Here is a 16,166-nt window from a genome sequence, read left to right on the forward strand (position 1 = left end):
CTCACTGGGTGATGTAACCAGTTTACGCTGCGTCTCCTCAATGGAAACACCGAACCTGTTCCCTGTTCCACCTGGACAGGTGAGGCTGAGGGGGGCGGGCCTCTGGGAGCCCACAGCCATCCGCACTCAGCTGTTCTACCTGCTAATTAAAAACACAAACTGCTCCCTGTGGAGCAGCAGGAGCTGAGTGATTTCAGAAACCTGCGTCCAGCGCAGAGGAAGGTGGGAGCAGCAGCAGGTGAGACGCTTCAGGTAAATCTCTCAACATGTCTTTAATAATAACGTTGTGAATTATTTAATAGAAGAGCAATTCATCAGGTAGCAGCATGGAGGTTCAGTCTGATGAAGTTTTTACATTGATCTATCAGAGACAACCAAATGTTTCAGTAACATTCTTAATTATGTGCTTTTCACTCAACTTTGCTACTTTTCTAACTCATAATGTCAGTTATTTTTATAAACTCAGCCTGTTGACCCTCCTGTTTCCACTCAGCTTACAGGACGGTGAAGTTATGATGTGACTCATAAAGTGTAATATCTAACAGGTTGGACTGGTTTCCAGTCCACTCAGAATTTATGAGTATAAATTTGTTGCACCAAAATGTCAAGTACATTTTTAGATTTAATTTTTAGAGTGTACATTCCTTTTGATTTATTCCGTTTCAACCTCTAACTCTGGTTGAAATTAAAGATTTAAATACATTTCTCACCAGTAAACTAAAATACAGTCGTTATTAATGCAAGTAAAGAACATGCAGAGCTGACCGGCTCCGAGCCGATCTCAGACAGAATCAGTTCAGTTCATGTTCAGATGTAAAAGCTCCTCTCGGTGAGTCGGGCGGTTCGGTTCTGCGGTCTGGACTCCAGCGGCTCGTTCATTAGCGAACCGTAAGAAGGGAAACGTGACGACGGACAGACGGCCTGCAGGTTCCGAGGAGAACCGGGCCTGGACCGCTGTGTGCCGCCACCTGGCGGTCAAACGTCCGCCGGTCACCAGTGGCGCCGCCAGGGGACCGGGGGCCTCGACCCCACCGCAATCCTGGTGGCCCCCAGAGAACCATCTGGCCACCATTTTGAAAACTTTCTGGAGGCGCCAGCGGTGATCACCATCAATCAGAACCAGAACCAGAACCAGAATGTTTTCTATCTAAACCGGACTGAACCCAAACTAAAGCTCACCGCTGACCCCTGACCTCTGATGACATCACAGGCCGACACTGAGCTCTGATTGGCTGTCATGAGTCGGTGGCGTCGTTCGGTGGACGAGCTGACGGCGGGACGGCGGCGGCAGCAGGCGGAGTGTGAGCGGGCTCAGAACGCGCTGAGCCGCGTCACTTCCTGCTTCCAGCAACTGGCGGCGTCGCTGGGAAGTTCAGCCGACAGCAGCTTCCTGCGGGAGGAGATGGACGAGACGAGAGCGCTGGCTCACCGGATCTGCTCAGGTAACACCTGTCCCCCTGGACTCACCTGTCCTGCTGGACTCACCTGTCCTGCTGGACTCACCTGTCCCCCTGGACTCACCTGTCCCTCTGGACTCACCTGTCCCTCTGGACTCACCTGTCCCCCTGGACTCACCTGTCCTGCTGGACTCACCTGTCCCTCTGCAGGTCTGTCTCGCCGCCTGCTGCGCCTGCTGTCAGCCTGTGACTCCGCCCCCGTTGCCTGTGACTCCGCCCCCGTTGCCTGTGACTCCGCCCCCGTTGCCGTGGACGACAGACATGCTGCAGAACGGCTCTGGGTTCTCTTCCTGTCTGCAGTAGAGAACTTCCTGTCTGACCTCCGGAGGGCCAAAGATCTGATTGGTCAGTTCCCTCTGACCCAGCGCTCCAGCAGACGCTCATTGGTGAACACAGGTGAGTTGTTGGCTCCGCCCTCCTGCGTCTGATTGGCTGATTTCAGAAATGAATTGAATTTGGTTTATGAAGATTTAATTTGTGGAAAACATTTTTAGCTGCTCTCCTCGTGTTTCTGTGAGTCAGTGACGTCATCGCCCAGGGCGGCCATCTTGTTTGATAAATGTCTGATTGGCCTTTGAATTCAGGTCAACTTTAAGACGGAATATTAGGACTAATTTATTTTATTTCTTTATTTTAAACTCGAGAATAAAGTTGTAAAAATTAAACACAAAAAATCAAAAGGATAAATGTTGAGCATCTTGTGAAGTTATAAGTTTTACAGGTGAGGAAAAGCTTCATGTTTTAACACTTTAGTGATAATTATTAGTGAAGATCTTTTTCTTAATTTTAAAATGTTCTTCTGGTAAGATTGCATTTTTATTCTGCTAATATTATGATTTTAATAATCCATCTTAAAACTCACAGAAAGGATTGAATAAAATCCACTTTTAAAAATATTTTCTGTAATTAAAAAAAAATAAAAAATTAAAATCGGATCAAGTTCCTGAAGTGACCTGCGGGGTTCTGCCTCTAGAGGGCAGACTGGAGCATCCTCTTCTTCTGCCGTTTCCTCTCAGGATGTACCGATGGCCCAGTGGGTCTGGCGGCCCGGGTGGCGCTGGTCCAAATCCCCTGGCTGGTTCTGGAGGAAGAGCCCAGTCCAGATCTGACCAATCACATTGCGAGCCTGGAGGCCCAGCTGGGTGAGCTGCAGCAGAGGGTGAGTCCACCTCCAGAACCTCAGCAGAACCGGGTTCAGCAGAACTGGGCTCAGCTCTCTCTGGTTCTGCAGGTCCCAGTGGCGTTCTGGTCAGTGGAGTCGACCCAGCCGGCGTGGGCCGAGGTTCTGAGCGACGCCGAGGATCCGGAGGAAAGCCTGGAGGACCTGATGGAGGTGGAGGTGGCGTCCAGCGGCGGTGGCAGCATCAGGCTGCCCGCCTGCTGCCAGGGAACCTGCTGCTGGGTCGGATAGGCCCGGATCGGTTCTGCTGGGCCAACAGAAATCTTGACCCAGAACGTAGCACAGGATTAGAATCATGAGAAAATTATTGCACAGAAAGTTGAGTGGAAGGAAGAAGTGTCCATCCATTCAGTCTGATGGAGCAGACGACCATGATCTGGGTCAACAGGTGATGTGCTGGTTCTGTCGGGTCCAGAGTTAACGCGTCTACCAGAACCTTTAGTCCTCATGAAGGTTCTGCAGCACAAAATCCGTTTTATCGATGTGAACATTTCAGTTTGAGACGCTGCATGTTGGGCTTCCATCCACAATCAGGAAATATTTCACTTTATGAGGAACAAATTAAACCGCAGCAGGGAGAAACCGGCTCCATGCGACTCCGGTTCTGGTTCTGATGTAGACACAGAGTCTGGTTTGATTAAGAACCTGATTCTTTATTAACACAAAGGCGAACAAACATAAAAATATGATACAGTCAGACAGAGAAGCTGCTTCACTGCTGGAACGTGGCGTGGAGGTGAGCCCGGAAGGCTGCAAGAGAAACAACAGCTCCCATCATGCACTGCGTCAAGACTGAGCTCCCATCATGCACTGCGTCAAGACTGAGCTCCCATCATGCACTGCGTCAAGACTGAGCTCCCATCATGCACTGCAGAGTAACCTGCTCCTCTGAAGGTCACTTCAGGGTCATTCTGCTGCCAAAAGCAGATTATAAAGATATTTCTGATGGAGAAATGTGTTGAATACAAAACTCAGAATAATCCCTCATGTTCAGAGAAACTAATCATTTCAATACTTCTGAAAACTGATTTTATGGCAAAAATACACATTAAAATAATTTATCAATATTTGACCAACAGACATGATTTTTTTAACATCCGTTTTATGCAGCTAAAAGTTAGTTTGGTATAAAGTGGAGCTAAAAGTTCAGGACAATATGGCTGATATAAAACTACTGTCTGATGCTTCATGTGGAAAATAAAAAGACTGATGGAACCAAAACGTCTTTTTTAAATAAACTGAATGTTGAGACTTTATGATTCATCAGTTTTCTCCTCTAGTCTAATAATAATGAGTTTCTATTCCCACAAATAAACTCAAGATATTTCATAAATGTGGAAATTTGTCTCATTTTGTTTTACTTTCCTCAGTTTGATTCTCATTTCTGCTCAGTTTATATCAAACCTTTTTATTACTAAAGTTCCTCGTCAGAAAAAACTAAACGGTGCCATAAACCCGCCTTTCAACTCAAAATGCCGCAGTGAATTGTGGGTAATGCGCTTCGCTTAATAGAACCCAAAATGGGTTCTACTGCGACCTTTAACCTTCACATGAGCGAGAGGATTTGGACCGGGGCAAAATCTGAAATGTGTGGCAGAGAATTGAAGGCAGACTGACGAATCACAGCTCTGATCAGAGATCCTGCCACTGATTGGCTACAGAGGAGCAGCTGATCTGATCAGAGTGATGAACAGAAACGGGTCAGAACACAACTGGGCCGCCCAGAGGTTCTGGTTCTGGTTCGCTTACCATCCTGGTTCTCCCACAGTTCTGCGGCGGCCGTGTTCAGAGGACTGTCATTGTTGGGTTCTGGGCAGAGACAGCAAGTTAGTGGCCCGGTGGAGGGCAATTGGACCTGGTTCTGGCGGTTCTGGTACCTCCCAGCAGGCTCTGGACGGACAGCAGGATGGAGCGGACGTCGTACAGCGCCGACCACTTGTCCTTCAGGATGTCCAGGCAGATGGCGCCCTGATCGTCCACGTTGGGGTGGAAACACGGCGTCACGAACCGGACCCGGGGAGCCTGGTACGGGTAGCCGGCCGGGAAGTCCAGGGACAGCCGGTACCGCAGCCCCTCGTACACCTGGAGGCAGAACTGGGTCAGAACCGGGTCAGAGGAACCAGAAACACAGAGACGGGTGAGTACGCACCGTCCCCTGAGCTCCATCGATGGTTCCGATCCATTTGAAGAGATTATCAGATTCTGGAAACGCCGAGATGCCCTTATCACCCGACATCTGCAGAATCACACGACCCGGGTCAGAGGTCACACGGCAGACAATGCATTAAGTGATCATGTGACCAAGATGAGTCTGAGCATGCTCAGAGTGAAGCGGTGTCAGGCGACCAGCACCAGTTCATCCCCAGTGGTCAGGGTCTGCTCTGCTGGGCCCAATCGGGCCGGTTCTGCTGGGCCTTCAGTGTCTTAATGAACCATGGAGGAATGAACCAGTTCTGGATCATCTGGTGACGACCCGACAGCAGGAACAACTCCGTCCCTCCCTGTTCCTGAGTCTGATTGGATGGTTCTGGTACCGGAACCAGACGAGCTCTTGGTTCGGCTGGTTCCCCCACCAGAACCAAGAGTTCTGATGACATCATCCAGCGATCCAGATAGTGTTCAGAAAGCTCTTCATGTTGGTGTCTGAAGTTCAGAACCAGCAGGACCGGATCTGGACCCGGTTCTGACCAGTCGGTCCACTCTGGGTTTGCTACATTTCTCCTGGGCACCGAACCCATCTATGGCTCCGTTACCATGGTAACAGGCCATCAGTTACTATGGCAACAGAAAAAAGAGTCAGGAAATGGACTCACCATGAGGGTCATCAGCTCCTGCTGCAGCCTGAGGACAGAGACACACATTCAAAAATACTTTACTGGGTCCAATAAACTCTCCTGTAGCAGTCTGTGCTGCACTAAACCTGAAGACCATGGTCAGGATTGGCCACAACTCTCTTGACCGTATGAAGAATCCTTCTATGCATCATCAGCTCCAGAGGCTCCACAGCCTCTGGAGCAGAACCAGAACCAGAGTCTGGTTCTGCTCCAGAGGCTCCACAGCCTCTGGAGCAGAACCAGAACCAGACTCTGGTTCTGCTCTCACCAACAGACAGCAGATCCAAACCCTGAAGGATCTCCTCCTCCTCCGTCTCTGGTGTCCAGATGAACATCCAGGTTTTTATATTCCTCACCACCTCCACTTCTTCTCCCATGATGGAAATCTGGTTTGACCTTTGACCCTGGTCATCACCTTGTTTTGCTCACATTTCAGATGATTTGACTGGTCCCTCCCAGCTGTCTGCACTCAGCCTCTTGTCTGATGAACCTGCAGAGTAATCTGAGTATTGCTGCAGAGGACAGAGGTCAGGCTGAAGTGCAGAGAGAGAGACAGGCGCCCTGTGGAGCTCCTGCGGTTGGACACTCAGTCCTTCAGTCTTACACACCGAACCTGAACCCACAGGATCCAAAACCAGAACTTTTGCAGCAGGTTCTGGACCCGGAACTCGGAGCTACTGGGTCTGCTGCGGGTCATGTTCCTCCGTTACCATGGCAACAAAATGACGTTTCGTTGCTTCTGACTTAGTCGCTCTGCTTATTGAACCGGTTCTGGAGGTTCCGGTTCGGGACTCACCGCTTGGTCACCGAGCCTCTGGCGGCGCTGCTGCCGCTCTCACTGCCCTTCAGGGCGGCCGCGGAGGACGCTGCAGCCGCTGCGGGGTCCATGTTCTGGGAAGCCATGGGTTCTCTTGGTTCGGTTCTTGCTGGGGACAGAGAGAGGGAATGAACCGGTGTTATGCCCAGAAAAGCCCCCCTGCCCAAATTTGCATCCCCTGTCGCGGGAGCGCGCATCGCTCTAAGCTCTCGCATATTGACGAGGAAACGGATAAAAATATGACCGAAGAGGAAATTTTTAAGATATTTGTAACATTATCACGTTTCCTAACCATGTAATCCCTAATACGGTGGGTTTTATTTCGCAAATTATTTGAAATAAATACGGTTTTTACACTTTTATTGACACAATGAGTCGAACTTTTTTTCAGTCCGTGTCTGTTGTAAACATTCTCCGCAAATGGTTTGAAATTCTCTGCTTTGTCTTTTGATATCATAATAGCTCAAAAGCATCACAACAGAGACCCATTATGTAGAACATTTTATATCATGCTTCACTTCTAGTCTGTTAATGTAGGAGGAAATGCAACTTAATTTATGAGCCTGAAAATATTGGCATCCGTCTTGTTGATATGAAACTTATAGCATTAGCTCAGAGAACAAGTGTAATTACGTAGAAGAGATTAAATCATTTCAACTCTTTATTTCCCCCAATTAGCACAGGGATGCATGTTTTGGCAATATAGATTTTGAGCCTGCCAAAATATGCATCCCATCTCTATTCCCCTCAAATATTATCCTATTGATTTAAAACTTATACCAGCAGTTCTTGGAGCTACTCTCATTATGTAGAAATAGTTATTTCATTCTTAACTCTTTATTTCTCAAAGTTAGCACAGGGATGCATTTTTGGGCAATATGGATTTCCAGCCTGCCAAAATATGACGTTTTTTTGTAATTTCTTTTTTTTCCCTCTGATTCGCCGCTCTGTCGCTTTTTTTTCTCTCTGCGCTCTTCGTCTGTGCTGCAGAGGGTAGCTCCAAGAAATGCTGGTATAAGTTTTAAATCAATAGGATAATATTTGTGGGGAATAAAGAAGGGATGCATATTGTGGCAGGCTCAAAATCTATATTGCCAAAACATGCATCCCTGTGCTAATTGGGGGAAATAAAGAGTTGAAATGATTTAATCTCTTCTACGTAATTACACTTGTTCTCTGAGCTAATGCTATAAGTTTCATATCAACAAGACGGATGCAAATATTTTCAGGCTCATAAATTAAGTTGCATTTCCTCCTACATTAACAGACTAGAACTGAAGCATGATATAAAATGTTCTACATAATGTGCCTCTGTTGTGATGCTTTTGAGCTATTATGATATCAAAAGACAAAGCAGAGAATTTCAAACCATTTGCGGAGAATGTTTACAACAGACACGGACTGAAAAAAAGTTCGACTCATTGTGTCAATAAAAGTGTAAAAACCGTATTTATTTCAAATAATTTGCGAAATAAAACCCACCGTATTAGGGATTACATGGTTAGGAAACGTGATAATGTTACAAATATCTTAAAAATTTCCTCTTCGGTCATATTTTTATCCGTTTCCTCGTCAATATGCGAGAGCTTAGAGCGATGCGCGCTCCCGCGACAGGGGATGCAAATTTGGGCAGGGGGGCTTTTCTGGGCATAACACCGGGCCGAACTCTGAAACCCGGTCAAAGCTACCGGACAGAGCCCGGACCTGCCCCGGCCCCTGGTACCTGCGGGCTCCGGGTCAGAACCCTGACCAATCCGTTAGCTACATGCTAACAGCCGTTACCCTGTTCGTCTCCCCAGACCGGAGTAAACAAACCAATAAACAAACATCCAAACAGCACGTGACCCCAGCAGGTAAACGCGTCAGCTGGTTGACCCGTCCACATCAGAGACTCACCTGGTATCGGTTCGGTGTCAGCTCACTTTCAGTCCAGAAGCAGCTGCTGCCGGTTCGGAGTATAAACTGAACTTTCTCCCGCCCCTCAGTTTAAACCGACTTTCCTTCGGCAGCAGCCAATCAGCGTCCGACTTTCAAACCCAAATAATCCAAAACGCACCAATGAGACAGCTGGTTATTAAAGAAGTCGGTTTGGAAATTAAACCGGAAACTCCGTAAATTACGATTTTAGTTTGACGTCACATACAAGGAGTTTTAACAAAATCTTCAAAATTTAATAGAAACTCCGAAAGAAAACAAATATTCCAATTATTTTTTGTTTTCCAGTGTCAATAAGTCAATTTTCGTAAATGAATTGGAAAAAAGCTAAATATGATCTGAAATGTCAGAATATTAAATTACTTTGATATTAAACAATAAATAAATCTGCTGAGGTTTATTCACACTCTTATCATTAAAGAACAAAAATATACAAAACAAACTTAAATGTAGTGGTTTATTATAGTCTGTTAAGCATTGAAAAGGGAAGTTATAGCCAATACAGATTAGATTACAAAAGTATAGAAACAATGTGGACTCAGGTTGTCTACAGACTGCTAAAAATGTGGATTTTGATAAAGTTATCTAAATGTGAAGGAAAAGGTGTTTGGAAATAAATAATAGAAAATTAGGTGGATAATAAGGTAAAAACAAGACATTTATGTGGAATACAAAATACAGTTGATGTTACAAGAATTGGTGGAATAATAGGATGGAGGACATAATTATAAGCAGAATAAGAAGTAAAAGGCACTCTTTTTAAAATGGGGAAACATCGAAATTGCTGCAAAAATTACAGAACATGTTTTTATTAGTTGCAGAAAAATATTTGGGCCTGATATTGACCGTTGAAAGGTTGAAATTGGGAACTCGAGTTTGTAAATGTGGTTGAATAATGGCTTAGGTCTTTGAGCCTTTAAGAGAATCTGAGGAAAGAAAACGTAATTTTTGTTTTCAAGAAGAGACAGTAAAACATGTTTAGTTGTTCTGTTCCAAATATTCTGTTGAGAGAAGAGAATTAATATGTAGATTACAATACAATAAATTACAGTTAAATATACAAGATATTTTAGACACAATTTATACTTCTGAATAATTTATTCTTTACCTTAAACACCTTAAGAAGACGAAATTGAAAGGATATTTTTTTTGGGTGGTATAATGCACATGTAGCGTCCCGGTCCACACGCCACTCCAGTAGATGGCGGTAATGCACATCAATACGTTGCTGCCAACCGCCATGAAAAGAAGAAGAAGAAAATGAATGGAAGTAAAATCCAGTAGATGGCGCTAGTGCAACAAGCTGTAGGTAAACACTAAAGAAGAGGAAGAAACGCAGTCGAGCGGAAGTGTTTCTGAGCGGTACTTCTGATCCACGTTCGGTTCGGACGGAAAGATGAACGCTCCTCCAGCTTTCGAGTCATTTCTGCTGTTTGAGGGAGAGAAGAAGATCAGCATCAGCAAAGACACGAAGGTTCCCAACGCTTGTTTGTTCACGCTGAACAAGGAGGACCACACGCTGGGCAACATCATCCGAGCGTGAGACCAACTCACACACAACACCGACAGACCCGGTCCAGACAGAACCACACAGCAGACAGACCCGGTCCAAACGGAACCACACAGCAGACAGACCCGGTCCAAACGGAACCACACAGCAGACAGACCCGGTCCAAACAGAACCACACAGCAGACAGACCCGGTCCAAACAGACCCGGTCCAAACAGAACCACACAGCAGACAGACCCGTCCAAACAGACCCGGTCCAAACAGAACCACACAGCAGGCAGACAGACCCGGTCCATTTAGAACCACACAGTAGACAGACCCGGTCCAAACGGAACCACACAGCAGACAGACAGACCCGGTCCAAACAGAACCACACAGCAGACAGACCCGGTCCAAACAGAACCACACAGCAGACAGACCCGGTCCAAACGGAACCACACAGCAGACAGACCCGGTCCAAACGGAACCGAGAAAAATGTAGATTTAACCTGAAAATGATGAAAGATGAAAAAGTTTAATCCAGATTTCATGTTCAGATTAATCTGGTTTAATGGCAGACATCTTGAATTAAAACTGACATTTTGTACCAGGAGGAATGTAATTAAATTTAAATATAATGTTTCATATCGTCTAAATATAATTAGAAATATCAATTCGCTAATACTTCTAGTCATAAATCAGTCTGATATCTGGAATGATTGTAAATCCTGAGCTTTAAGTTTGATGCTCCAGGTTGTTGGCATCACAGCTGATAACAGGAATCAGTAAATAAAAATCCTTCATTTGTCCAAACAGGAAACTAAATATTATAACTCAGATTCACCAAGTGATGCTGTGAAGGATCTCCAGTAGCAGTCAGTCTTGTAATCTCTAAAAGGGCCTCTGACTGAAAACTGTTGCTGTGTAACAAAGTCAAACTGCTAGCAGCTCCATGACATCAGCTGCTAATCCACCTCCTTTGCTTTTGCTGCTCTTCAGTTTTCATTCACTTTTGTTACCTGAATGCAAACAAACCAGAGGCCCAGCAGGGAGGCTGTCCTGGTGACCAGGTGTGTGTGTGTGTGTGTGTGTGTGTGTGTGTGTGTGTGTGTGTGTGTGTGTGTGTTCCAGTCAGCTGCTGAAGGATCCTCAGGTTCTGTTCGCCGGTTATAAAGTTCCTCACCCCTTGGAGCATAAGATCGTCATCCGGGTCCAGACCACACCTGACTACAGTCCCCAGGTAACTTGCATGCGCACGCCAGCTAAGATGCATCCCTGCTGACAGGAAGTGGTGTCTAACAGGAAGTGATGTCGTGTCCTCCCCAGGAAGCGTTCACCAATGCCATCACAGACTTGATCAGTGAGCTGTCGCTGCTGGAGGAACGCTTCCGGGTCGCCATTAAAGACAAGCAGGAAGGAATCGAGTGACCCCGCCCACTCTGGTGTTTTTTCTAATAAAGATGTGATGTCATATCCTGTTGGTTGAGTTTCATGTCTGCTAGAACCAAAGGTCAGCTGATCACAGCTGAGGCAGCAGAACATTGTCTACAAAACAGTTTTTTTTCAGCAGAGAAAACAAACATCTAATAAAAATAATGGTGTAACCTGAAATTAGTTAGGGACTTTTATTTTTGCGGGCCCACTTCCTGCGTTGCCCCAAACTCTGCTAGCTTATTTAAAGCCTCACCTCCTGCTGTCTTCCACACAAACTGATCCAAATCTTTGAACTTACAGCCTGGAACGTCTCAGCTGATGGTGGCCGAGTACGCCCCTCTGTCTGAGAGGGTCAGGAGGTCCAGTTGGATCAGATCCTCATCTGGATCTGAAGATGGCGAGCTAGAAAAAGGACTCTGGACTTCATGATTTTGGAATTAATTTATTCTGAGTCAATAATCTCGTCTCTCTTCGTGCTGCTGTAATTATCTGGTTTTATTCAAATCACTCAACAACACAGATACACCAAACCTAAAAGCCCTGCCTCCTGTTTTCATTCACACAGTCCTGTGATGCTGCGGTCAGCCGGGCCCATAACTGTTACAGAGGGGTCACATGATCAGAGCCTCGGGGTCAGGTGACCTTCAGGGCTCGTTGTCCCTCTGAGCCTCCATGGCGCGCTGCATCTTCTCCACCATCCAGGGAGGAACGCCAAACGGCTTCAGCTCATCCATCCGCACGTCCGGACAGTCCCTGGAAAACACGCGGGTTACCATGGAAACCATGTGCTTTTTAAAGGTTTGAGAATTTTGTTCCTGCTCAACAATAAACTAAGAAAATGGTCCATTTCTTTTTTGCAGGAAAGGAATATGAACCAATTGAAAAATACTTTATTGACCTCAAAAGGATCAAAAATCAGGAACAACATGAAACTGAAGGTTGAAACAGGAGAAGAAGAACAGGCTCCTCCCACCATCCCAGTCTGGTTCTGATCCAGTTCAATGAGCTGTGGGTCAGAACCGTCAGAGTCGGGATGCTGTAAGGTTCTGGTCCAGAGTGCATCAGTTCGGCTGACTCAGCCTGAATCCGTTTGTCCAGGTTTCATCTGGCCCGACCCGAATGCACACGGCCGGTTCTGAAGAACAGAACCAGAACTCACCTGTACTCATCGCTGCGGGACAGATCCAGGATGTCCTCCTCAATCAGAAGGTAGGCCTGAAAAGAAACGAGTCAGAATCAGAGACCAGAGGTTCTGCAGAACCGCCAACAGAACCAGAATGTTCTGGTGGTACCAGAGTTCTCACCATTTTGCCCCCTGTGGCCCTCATGTGGTGCCGTTCTGCCAGCCACTGCTTGTCCTTGGCGTCAGCGGCGTACTGAAACACACAGCGCCCCCCGCAGGTCAGCAGCACGCCTGCACTCAGAGGTCATGTGACAGGAAGCCGGACTCACCTTGAACAGGTCGGAGTGTTTGATGTAGATCCGCCCTCTGGTTCCGCCCATCCCCAGCGCCCTGCGATGACATCACAGCAGCCAATCACTCACTTCCTGTTCAGCTACTCAACAAAGTTGATCAAAGCCGATCTCATGACATCACCATGACATCACGCCCGTTTCTGATTGGTTCGGTGACTCACTTGTTGGCTCTGGAGCCCAGAACGAACATGCTGCCGTCGTTGAGTCTGGATGGATCCCACTGAAACACACACAGGTCAACTTCCTCACAGGTGATTTCCATTAGCAGTGGCTCCTCCCTTCAGCCTGACCACTAGGTGGCAGTAACCAGCCAACAGCACACCTTCAAAGCTCACCTGTCAGAGTTTAAGAACAGACTCACCTTTGGCCCCTCCCTCTTCACAGGCTCCGCCTTCGGCTTCACTCTGAGGAGAAAAACTCAAACCAATGAGGTGCTGCGGTCTGCCTGGACGCTGATGATGTCACCTGGTCAGGTACTCACAGAGGGTAGCTGGCGGAACGGTCCGAGGAGACGACCGGACCTGGACGACTTTTCCTCTGAGGACAGAGACGGACCAATCACACGAAGGCAACAGTAAACAACCTCACCTGATTCGGCGTTTAGCCAACCAAGAAAAAAATTAGCACGTACCCACAAAGGGCACAATAAAGCTAGTAGCTAACATGGCCACCTCACAAAGCTAGGGTTAGGGTTAGGGTAGCTGTTAGCTACCCAGCTTACATAGCCTAGCCAGCAAGCTAGCTAACATAGCCTAGCCAGCAAGCTAGCTAACATAGCCTAGCCAGCAAGCTAGCTAACATAGCCTAGCCAGCAAGCTAGCTAACATAGCCTAGTCCTACGTCAAACATGAAGATGTTCAGGCCACACCTGGCTAACACGCTACCTTCTTAGGTAGAATATTTCCTCTGATCACAAAGTCTTCATCAGCTGCTCTGGATCTCTGCAGCACAAACAGAACCGGGTCAGAACCAAGTTGGGTCACAGCCTGCTCTGATTGGTCAGTCAGAGGGCGTGTACCTTCATCGTGACTTCTGATCCTGTTCTTTTCCCCTCCACCTCTGGAAACAGCTGTTTGGCCTGGTGATGACATTACAGAACCAGGTGAGTGTGGGTAGAGTGGGCTGCTATGGGAGGAAACAGGAAGTGACCTCACATGTTCCAGAACGTTCCTGCAGGCCTCCCGGATCAGCTGGTCCGTCTGGACGTCTTTGCCGACGTTCTCCTTCACATTCTCCGCCGCCTTCTCAAAGAACTGCAACACAGACGCACCTGGTCAGACTCCACACCTGCCCGCGCGTGGCCCCATCCCTACGGTGTGACCTCTGACCTTCTGGTACTTTCTGAAAACCGCCATGATGTCATCGTTGAAGCTGGGCTGAAGTACGGCCCTCAGTAGGTCCATGGACACCTGGGGATCCGTGTAGCTGCTCACAGGTGGAACACAGGACGGGATAAGACTGGACCGGGTCAGAACTGGACTCATCGGAACCAGCAGAACCACAGTCCAGCCGCACTCACCTGACTGCAGTGTGTGAGCGCCGTCCTCGTCTCTGGACGTGTCGATGTTTGATCATCAGGTTCCACGGCTTCTAGTTGATGAAGAACAGGCCGTTCAGTGTCTCCATCATCATCATCATCATCATCATCATCATCATCGTCATCATCATTATAAACAAGGTCCTAATAAAATAGGTAACATATATTTTTTATTTCATATTAAACTGGTATTTCCTACTAAATAAAATTGAATCTGCCAGAGGTATGAATAATTTTGAGCTACTAAATTTAGATTCCCATCCTCAGTTTCTGACCAGAGAAAATGTTCTGGTGGTCCAGAAGAGAATCGGTTCTGTTGATCTGAAACTGTAATTAAACTTTAAATGAAGCTCAAAGTTTCCTCTGATCGGTTTGGAAGCAAGTTAATGAACGTATTAGATAAATATTTCATTCCGTTTTAAAAGTTTATCAAAACCAAAACAGAATTTACAACAGTGAAGTTCTGAACTTGCAACAAAATTCTGATAAATATAATATAGAATCAATAATCTGAAACAAAAATATGGAAGCCCGTTTCCACAACTCTGGTAAAAAAACATAAAATAAATGATCATTATTTTTGATAGTGTCTCAAAATAATGAGACGATGAAGATCCAGGATGAAGATCCAGGATGAAGACCACCCCCCCCTCCTCCCACCCTTACAATTTACAACTTAGATGAAAACGGAAGTTAACTTAATCTGACGTTTCAAGATCAAAAAGTGGTAAAAAAATATATATATATTTTTTCAAAAACCTCCCGTCAACACACCAGACATTTTCAAAAAATCATTAAAAAACAAATTAATGGGAGGGTCCAACAGTTACCAAAGTAATCAAAACAATTCCAAATGTATAAATTACAGATTTTGGTTCTAAACTAACTTGCATATATTCTGTTTAAAGAATAAAAATAAAATGCTAGAAATTTAAATTCACAAAATTTAACATAAATGGCAACAACACATACCGATAGATAGATCTTGATGGTATTTCATTATTTAGAGACAGTATTTTGAAATGATTTATTTTTACCGGTGGCAGAAATAGGCTTCCATACAAAAACCTAAAATAACATTTGTTTCATTATAGTTTGGTTTGCTTAAAGTAAAAGAATAAAATTTTAAGTAAATACGTCAATTACCAAAGATGAAAAAAACCTATAAAAACAAAACAAAATGAAATAAAACCGAAAATTATAGGAAACTAAAAACAGAGTAACTTAATCAAAGAATATTTGCTATATTTACTATTTTAAGCTAAAATCGGGGCTGCTGTTAGCCGCAGCTAGCTGCCCCGTTAGCCGCAGCTAGCTGCCCCGTTAGCCGCAGCTAGCTGCCTCTTCCTCCGGGATTCTTACCGGGTTCTGGTCCAGATGTTCCGCTCCGACCTGCTCCAGCCACTCCCGGCCTCCCTCGCTGCGATGAGCTCCCATGCTGGACCCGCTCCGAAGTTCTGCTGCGGTTCGTTTCGGTGAAGTCAGCTCCGGGTTGAATCGCGTTAGCTCGGTTAGGCTAACGGTGGCTACAGCAGCAGAGACCGACGGAACTTAACGTGGTTCGGGTACAGATTCGGCCCTCTGACTGGACGCGAGGTTAAAAGTTTGTTTAATCTGCTGCTGATCAATAATCGATCCTAAGTTTGATGTTTACTTCCAGGAAGTTACACCATCATTTCCGTCTAAGTGAAGCTGGTAAATTTCCGGCCAGTTATGTCAAAATAGAAGCTCCAGGTTCCGGCTCCAGTTTTCAAAATAAAAGCTCATTATGGGACCGGGGGGCGGTTTGTACAGAACTCTATTATTTAACTGGGTTTAGATATACAACCGAACCGGGTCGGACTAAGGTGAACTTTAACTTCCGGGTTCATCGTGGACATTCAGTTATATCTTATCCCCCTTATGGGGCCTAAAGCCTGGCCCCATAAGGGGCAGTGGTGTTTGAGTCACGGGTCAGATAAATGAAAAACTGACGGAAGTCCTCGAGAAGATAGAAAGATGTGTGTGT

At 46.1% G+C, this 16,166-nt stretch overlaps 4 protein-coding genes across 9 annotated transcripts; 2 read left to right on the plus strand and 2 right to left on the minus strand.

The window, feature by feature from the left end:
• The first annotated feature begins 62 nt into the window (after positions 1–62).
• On the plus strand, positions 63–3,893 carry LOC103460353 (regulator of G-protein signaling 9-binding protein). Of its 2 annotated transcripts, none has more exons than XM_008402469.3 (5): positions 63–252; positions 1,211–1,442; positions 1,608–1,853; positions 2,474–2,616; positions 2,689–3,893. In XM_008402469.3, the coding sequence occupies exons 2-5, from the start codon at positions 1,238–1,240 to the stop codon at positions 2,866–2,868; spliced, it is 774 nt and encodes a 257-aa protein (XP_008400691.1). In that variant the 5' UTR covers positions 63–252; positions 1,211–1,237; the 3' UTR covers positions 2,869–3,893. The 2 variants fall into 2 exon arrangements, with proteins under 2 accessions (XP_008400691.1, XP_008400692.1); XM_008402470.3 differs by having other exon boundaries at positions 63–238.
• On the minus strand, positions 3,270–8,346 carry LOC103460352 (ubiquitin-conjugating enzyme E2C). Of its 4 annotated transcripts, none has more exons than XM_017303272.2 (7): positions 8,185–8,346; positions 6,268–6,393; positions 5,451–5,478; positions 4,787–4,873; positions 4,515–4,719; positions 4,387–4,446; positions 3,270–3,387 (listed from the first exon to the last, which is right to left on the minus strand). In XM_017303272.2, the coding sequence occupies exons 2-7, from the start codon at positions 6,372–6,374 to the stop codon at positions 3,350–3,352; spliced, it is 525 nt and encodes a 174-aa protein (XP_017158761.1). In that variant the 5' UTR covers positions 6,375–6,393; positions 8,185–8,346; the 3' UTR covers positions 3,270–3,349. The 4 variants fall into 4 exon arrangements, with proteins under 4 accessions (XP_017158761.1, XP_008400686.1, XP_008400687.1 ...); XM_008402464.3 differs by having other exon boundaries at positions 6,268–6,397; positions 8,185–8,343; XM_008402465.3 differs by lacking the exon at positions 3,270–3,387 and adding an exon at positions 3,437–3,551 and having other exon boundaries at positions 6,268–6,397; positions 8,185–8,343.
• A 1,114-nt stretch (positions 8,347–9,460) lies between these two features.
• polr2j (RNA polymerase II subunit J) lies at positions 9,461–11,184 on the plus strand. Its single transcript, XM_008402463.3, has 3 exons — positions 9,461–9,762; positions 10,843–10,951; positions 11,038–11,184. The coding sequence occupies exons 1-3, from the start codon at positions 9,620–9,622 to the stop codon at positions 11,137–11,139; spliced, it is 354 nt and encodes a 117-aa protein (XP_008400685.1). The 5' UTR covers positions 9,461–9,619; the 3' UTR covers positions 11,140–11,184.
• A 387-nt stretch (positions 11,185–11,571) lies between these two features.
• On the minus strand, positions 11,572–16,094 carry LOC103460350 (deoxynucleotidyltransferase terminal-interacting protein 1). Of its 2 annotated transcripts, none has more exons than XM_017303268.2 (13): positions 15,521–16,094; positions 14,141–14,208; positions 13,950–14,046; positions 13,776–13,874; positions 13,640–13,699; positions 13,506–13,562; positions 13,103–13,158; positions 12,983–13,025; positions 12,783–12,841; positions 12,598–12,658; positions 12,450–12,521; positions 12,305–12,360; positions 11,572–11,898 (listed from the first exon to the last, which is right to left on the minus strand). In XM_017303268.2, the coding sequence occupies exons 1-13, from the start codon at positions 15,593–15,595 to the stop codon at positions 11,790–11,792; spliced, it is 912 nt and encodes a 303-aa protein (XP_017158757.1). In that variant the 5' UTR covers positions 15,596–16,094; the 3' UTR covers positions 11,572–11,789. The 2 variants fall into 2 exon arrangements, with proteins under 2 accessions (XP_017158757.1, XP_008400684.1); XM_008402462.3 differs by having other exon boundaries at positions 14,141–14,211.
• Positions 16,095–16,166: the final 72 nt, after the last annotated feature.

This window comes from Poecilia reticulata, chromosome 5 (genome assembly GCF_904066995.2).
Source record: "Poecilia reticulata chromosome 5, P_reticulata-male-v2, whole genome shotgun sequence".
Taxonomy (NCBI): Eukaryota; Metazoa; Chordata; class Actinopteri; order Cyprinodontiformes; family Poeciliidae; genus Poecilia; species Poecilia reticulata.

Coding starts and splice junctions, on each gene's coding strand:
- LOC103460353 (XM_008402469.3), top strand. CDS start 1,238: ATGAGTCGGTGGCGTCGTTCGGTGGACGAGCTGACGGCGGGACGGCGG. Junction 1,854..2,473: donor ACGCTCATTGGTGAACACAG/GTGAGTTGTTGG, acceptor GTTTCCTCTCAG/GATGTACCGATGGCCCAGTG. Junction 2,617..2,688: donor TGGGTGAGCTGCAGCAGAGG/GTGAGTCCACCT, acceptor CTGGTTCTGCAG/GTCCCAGTGGCGTTCTGGTC.
- LOC103460352 (XM_017303272.2), bottom strand. CDS start 6,374: ATGGCTTCCCAGAACATGGACCCCGCAGCGGCTGCAGCGTCCTCCGCG. Junction 5,479..6,267: donor AGAGGCTCGGTGACCAAGCG/GTGAGTCCCGAA, acceptor CTCTGTCCTCAG/GCTGCAGCAGGAGCTGATGA. Junction 4,447..4,514: donor CGTCCAGAGCCTGCTGGGAG/GTACCAGAACCG, acceptor GTCTCTGCCCAG/AACCCAACAATGACAGTCCT.
- polr2j (XM_008402463.3), top strand. CDS start 9,620: ATGAACGCTCCTCCAGCTTTCGAGTCATTTCTGCTGTTTGAGGGAGAG. Junction 9,763..10,842: donor CTGGGCAACATCATCCGAGC/GTGAGACCAACT, acceptor TGTGTGTTCCAG/TCAGCTGCTGAAGGATCCTC. Junction 10,952..11,037: donor CACCTGACTACAGTCCCCAG/GTAACTTGCATG, acceptor TGTCCTCCCCAG/GAAGCGTTCACCAATGCCAT.
- LOC103460350 (XM_008402462.3), bottom strand. CDS start 15,595: ATGGGAGCTCATCGCAGCGAGGGAGGCCGGGAGTGGCTGGAGCAGGTC. Junction 13,875..13,949: donor TTTTCAGAAAGTACCAGAAG/GTCAGAGGTCAC, acceptor TCTGTGTTGCAG/TTCTTTGAGAAGGCGGCGGA. Junction 11,899..12,304: donor TCCCGCAGCGATGAGTACAG/GTGAGTTCTGGT, acceptor CGTGTTTTCCAG/GGACTGTCCGGACGTGCGGA.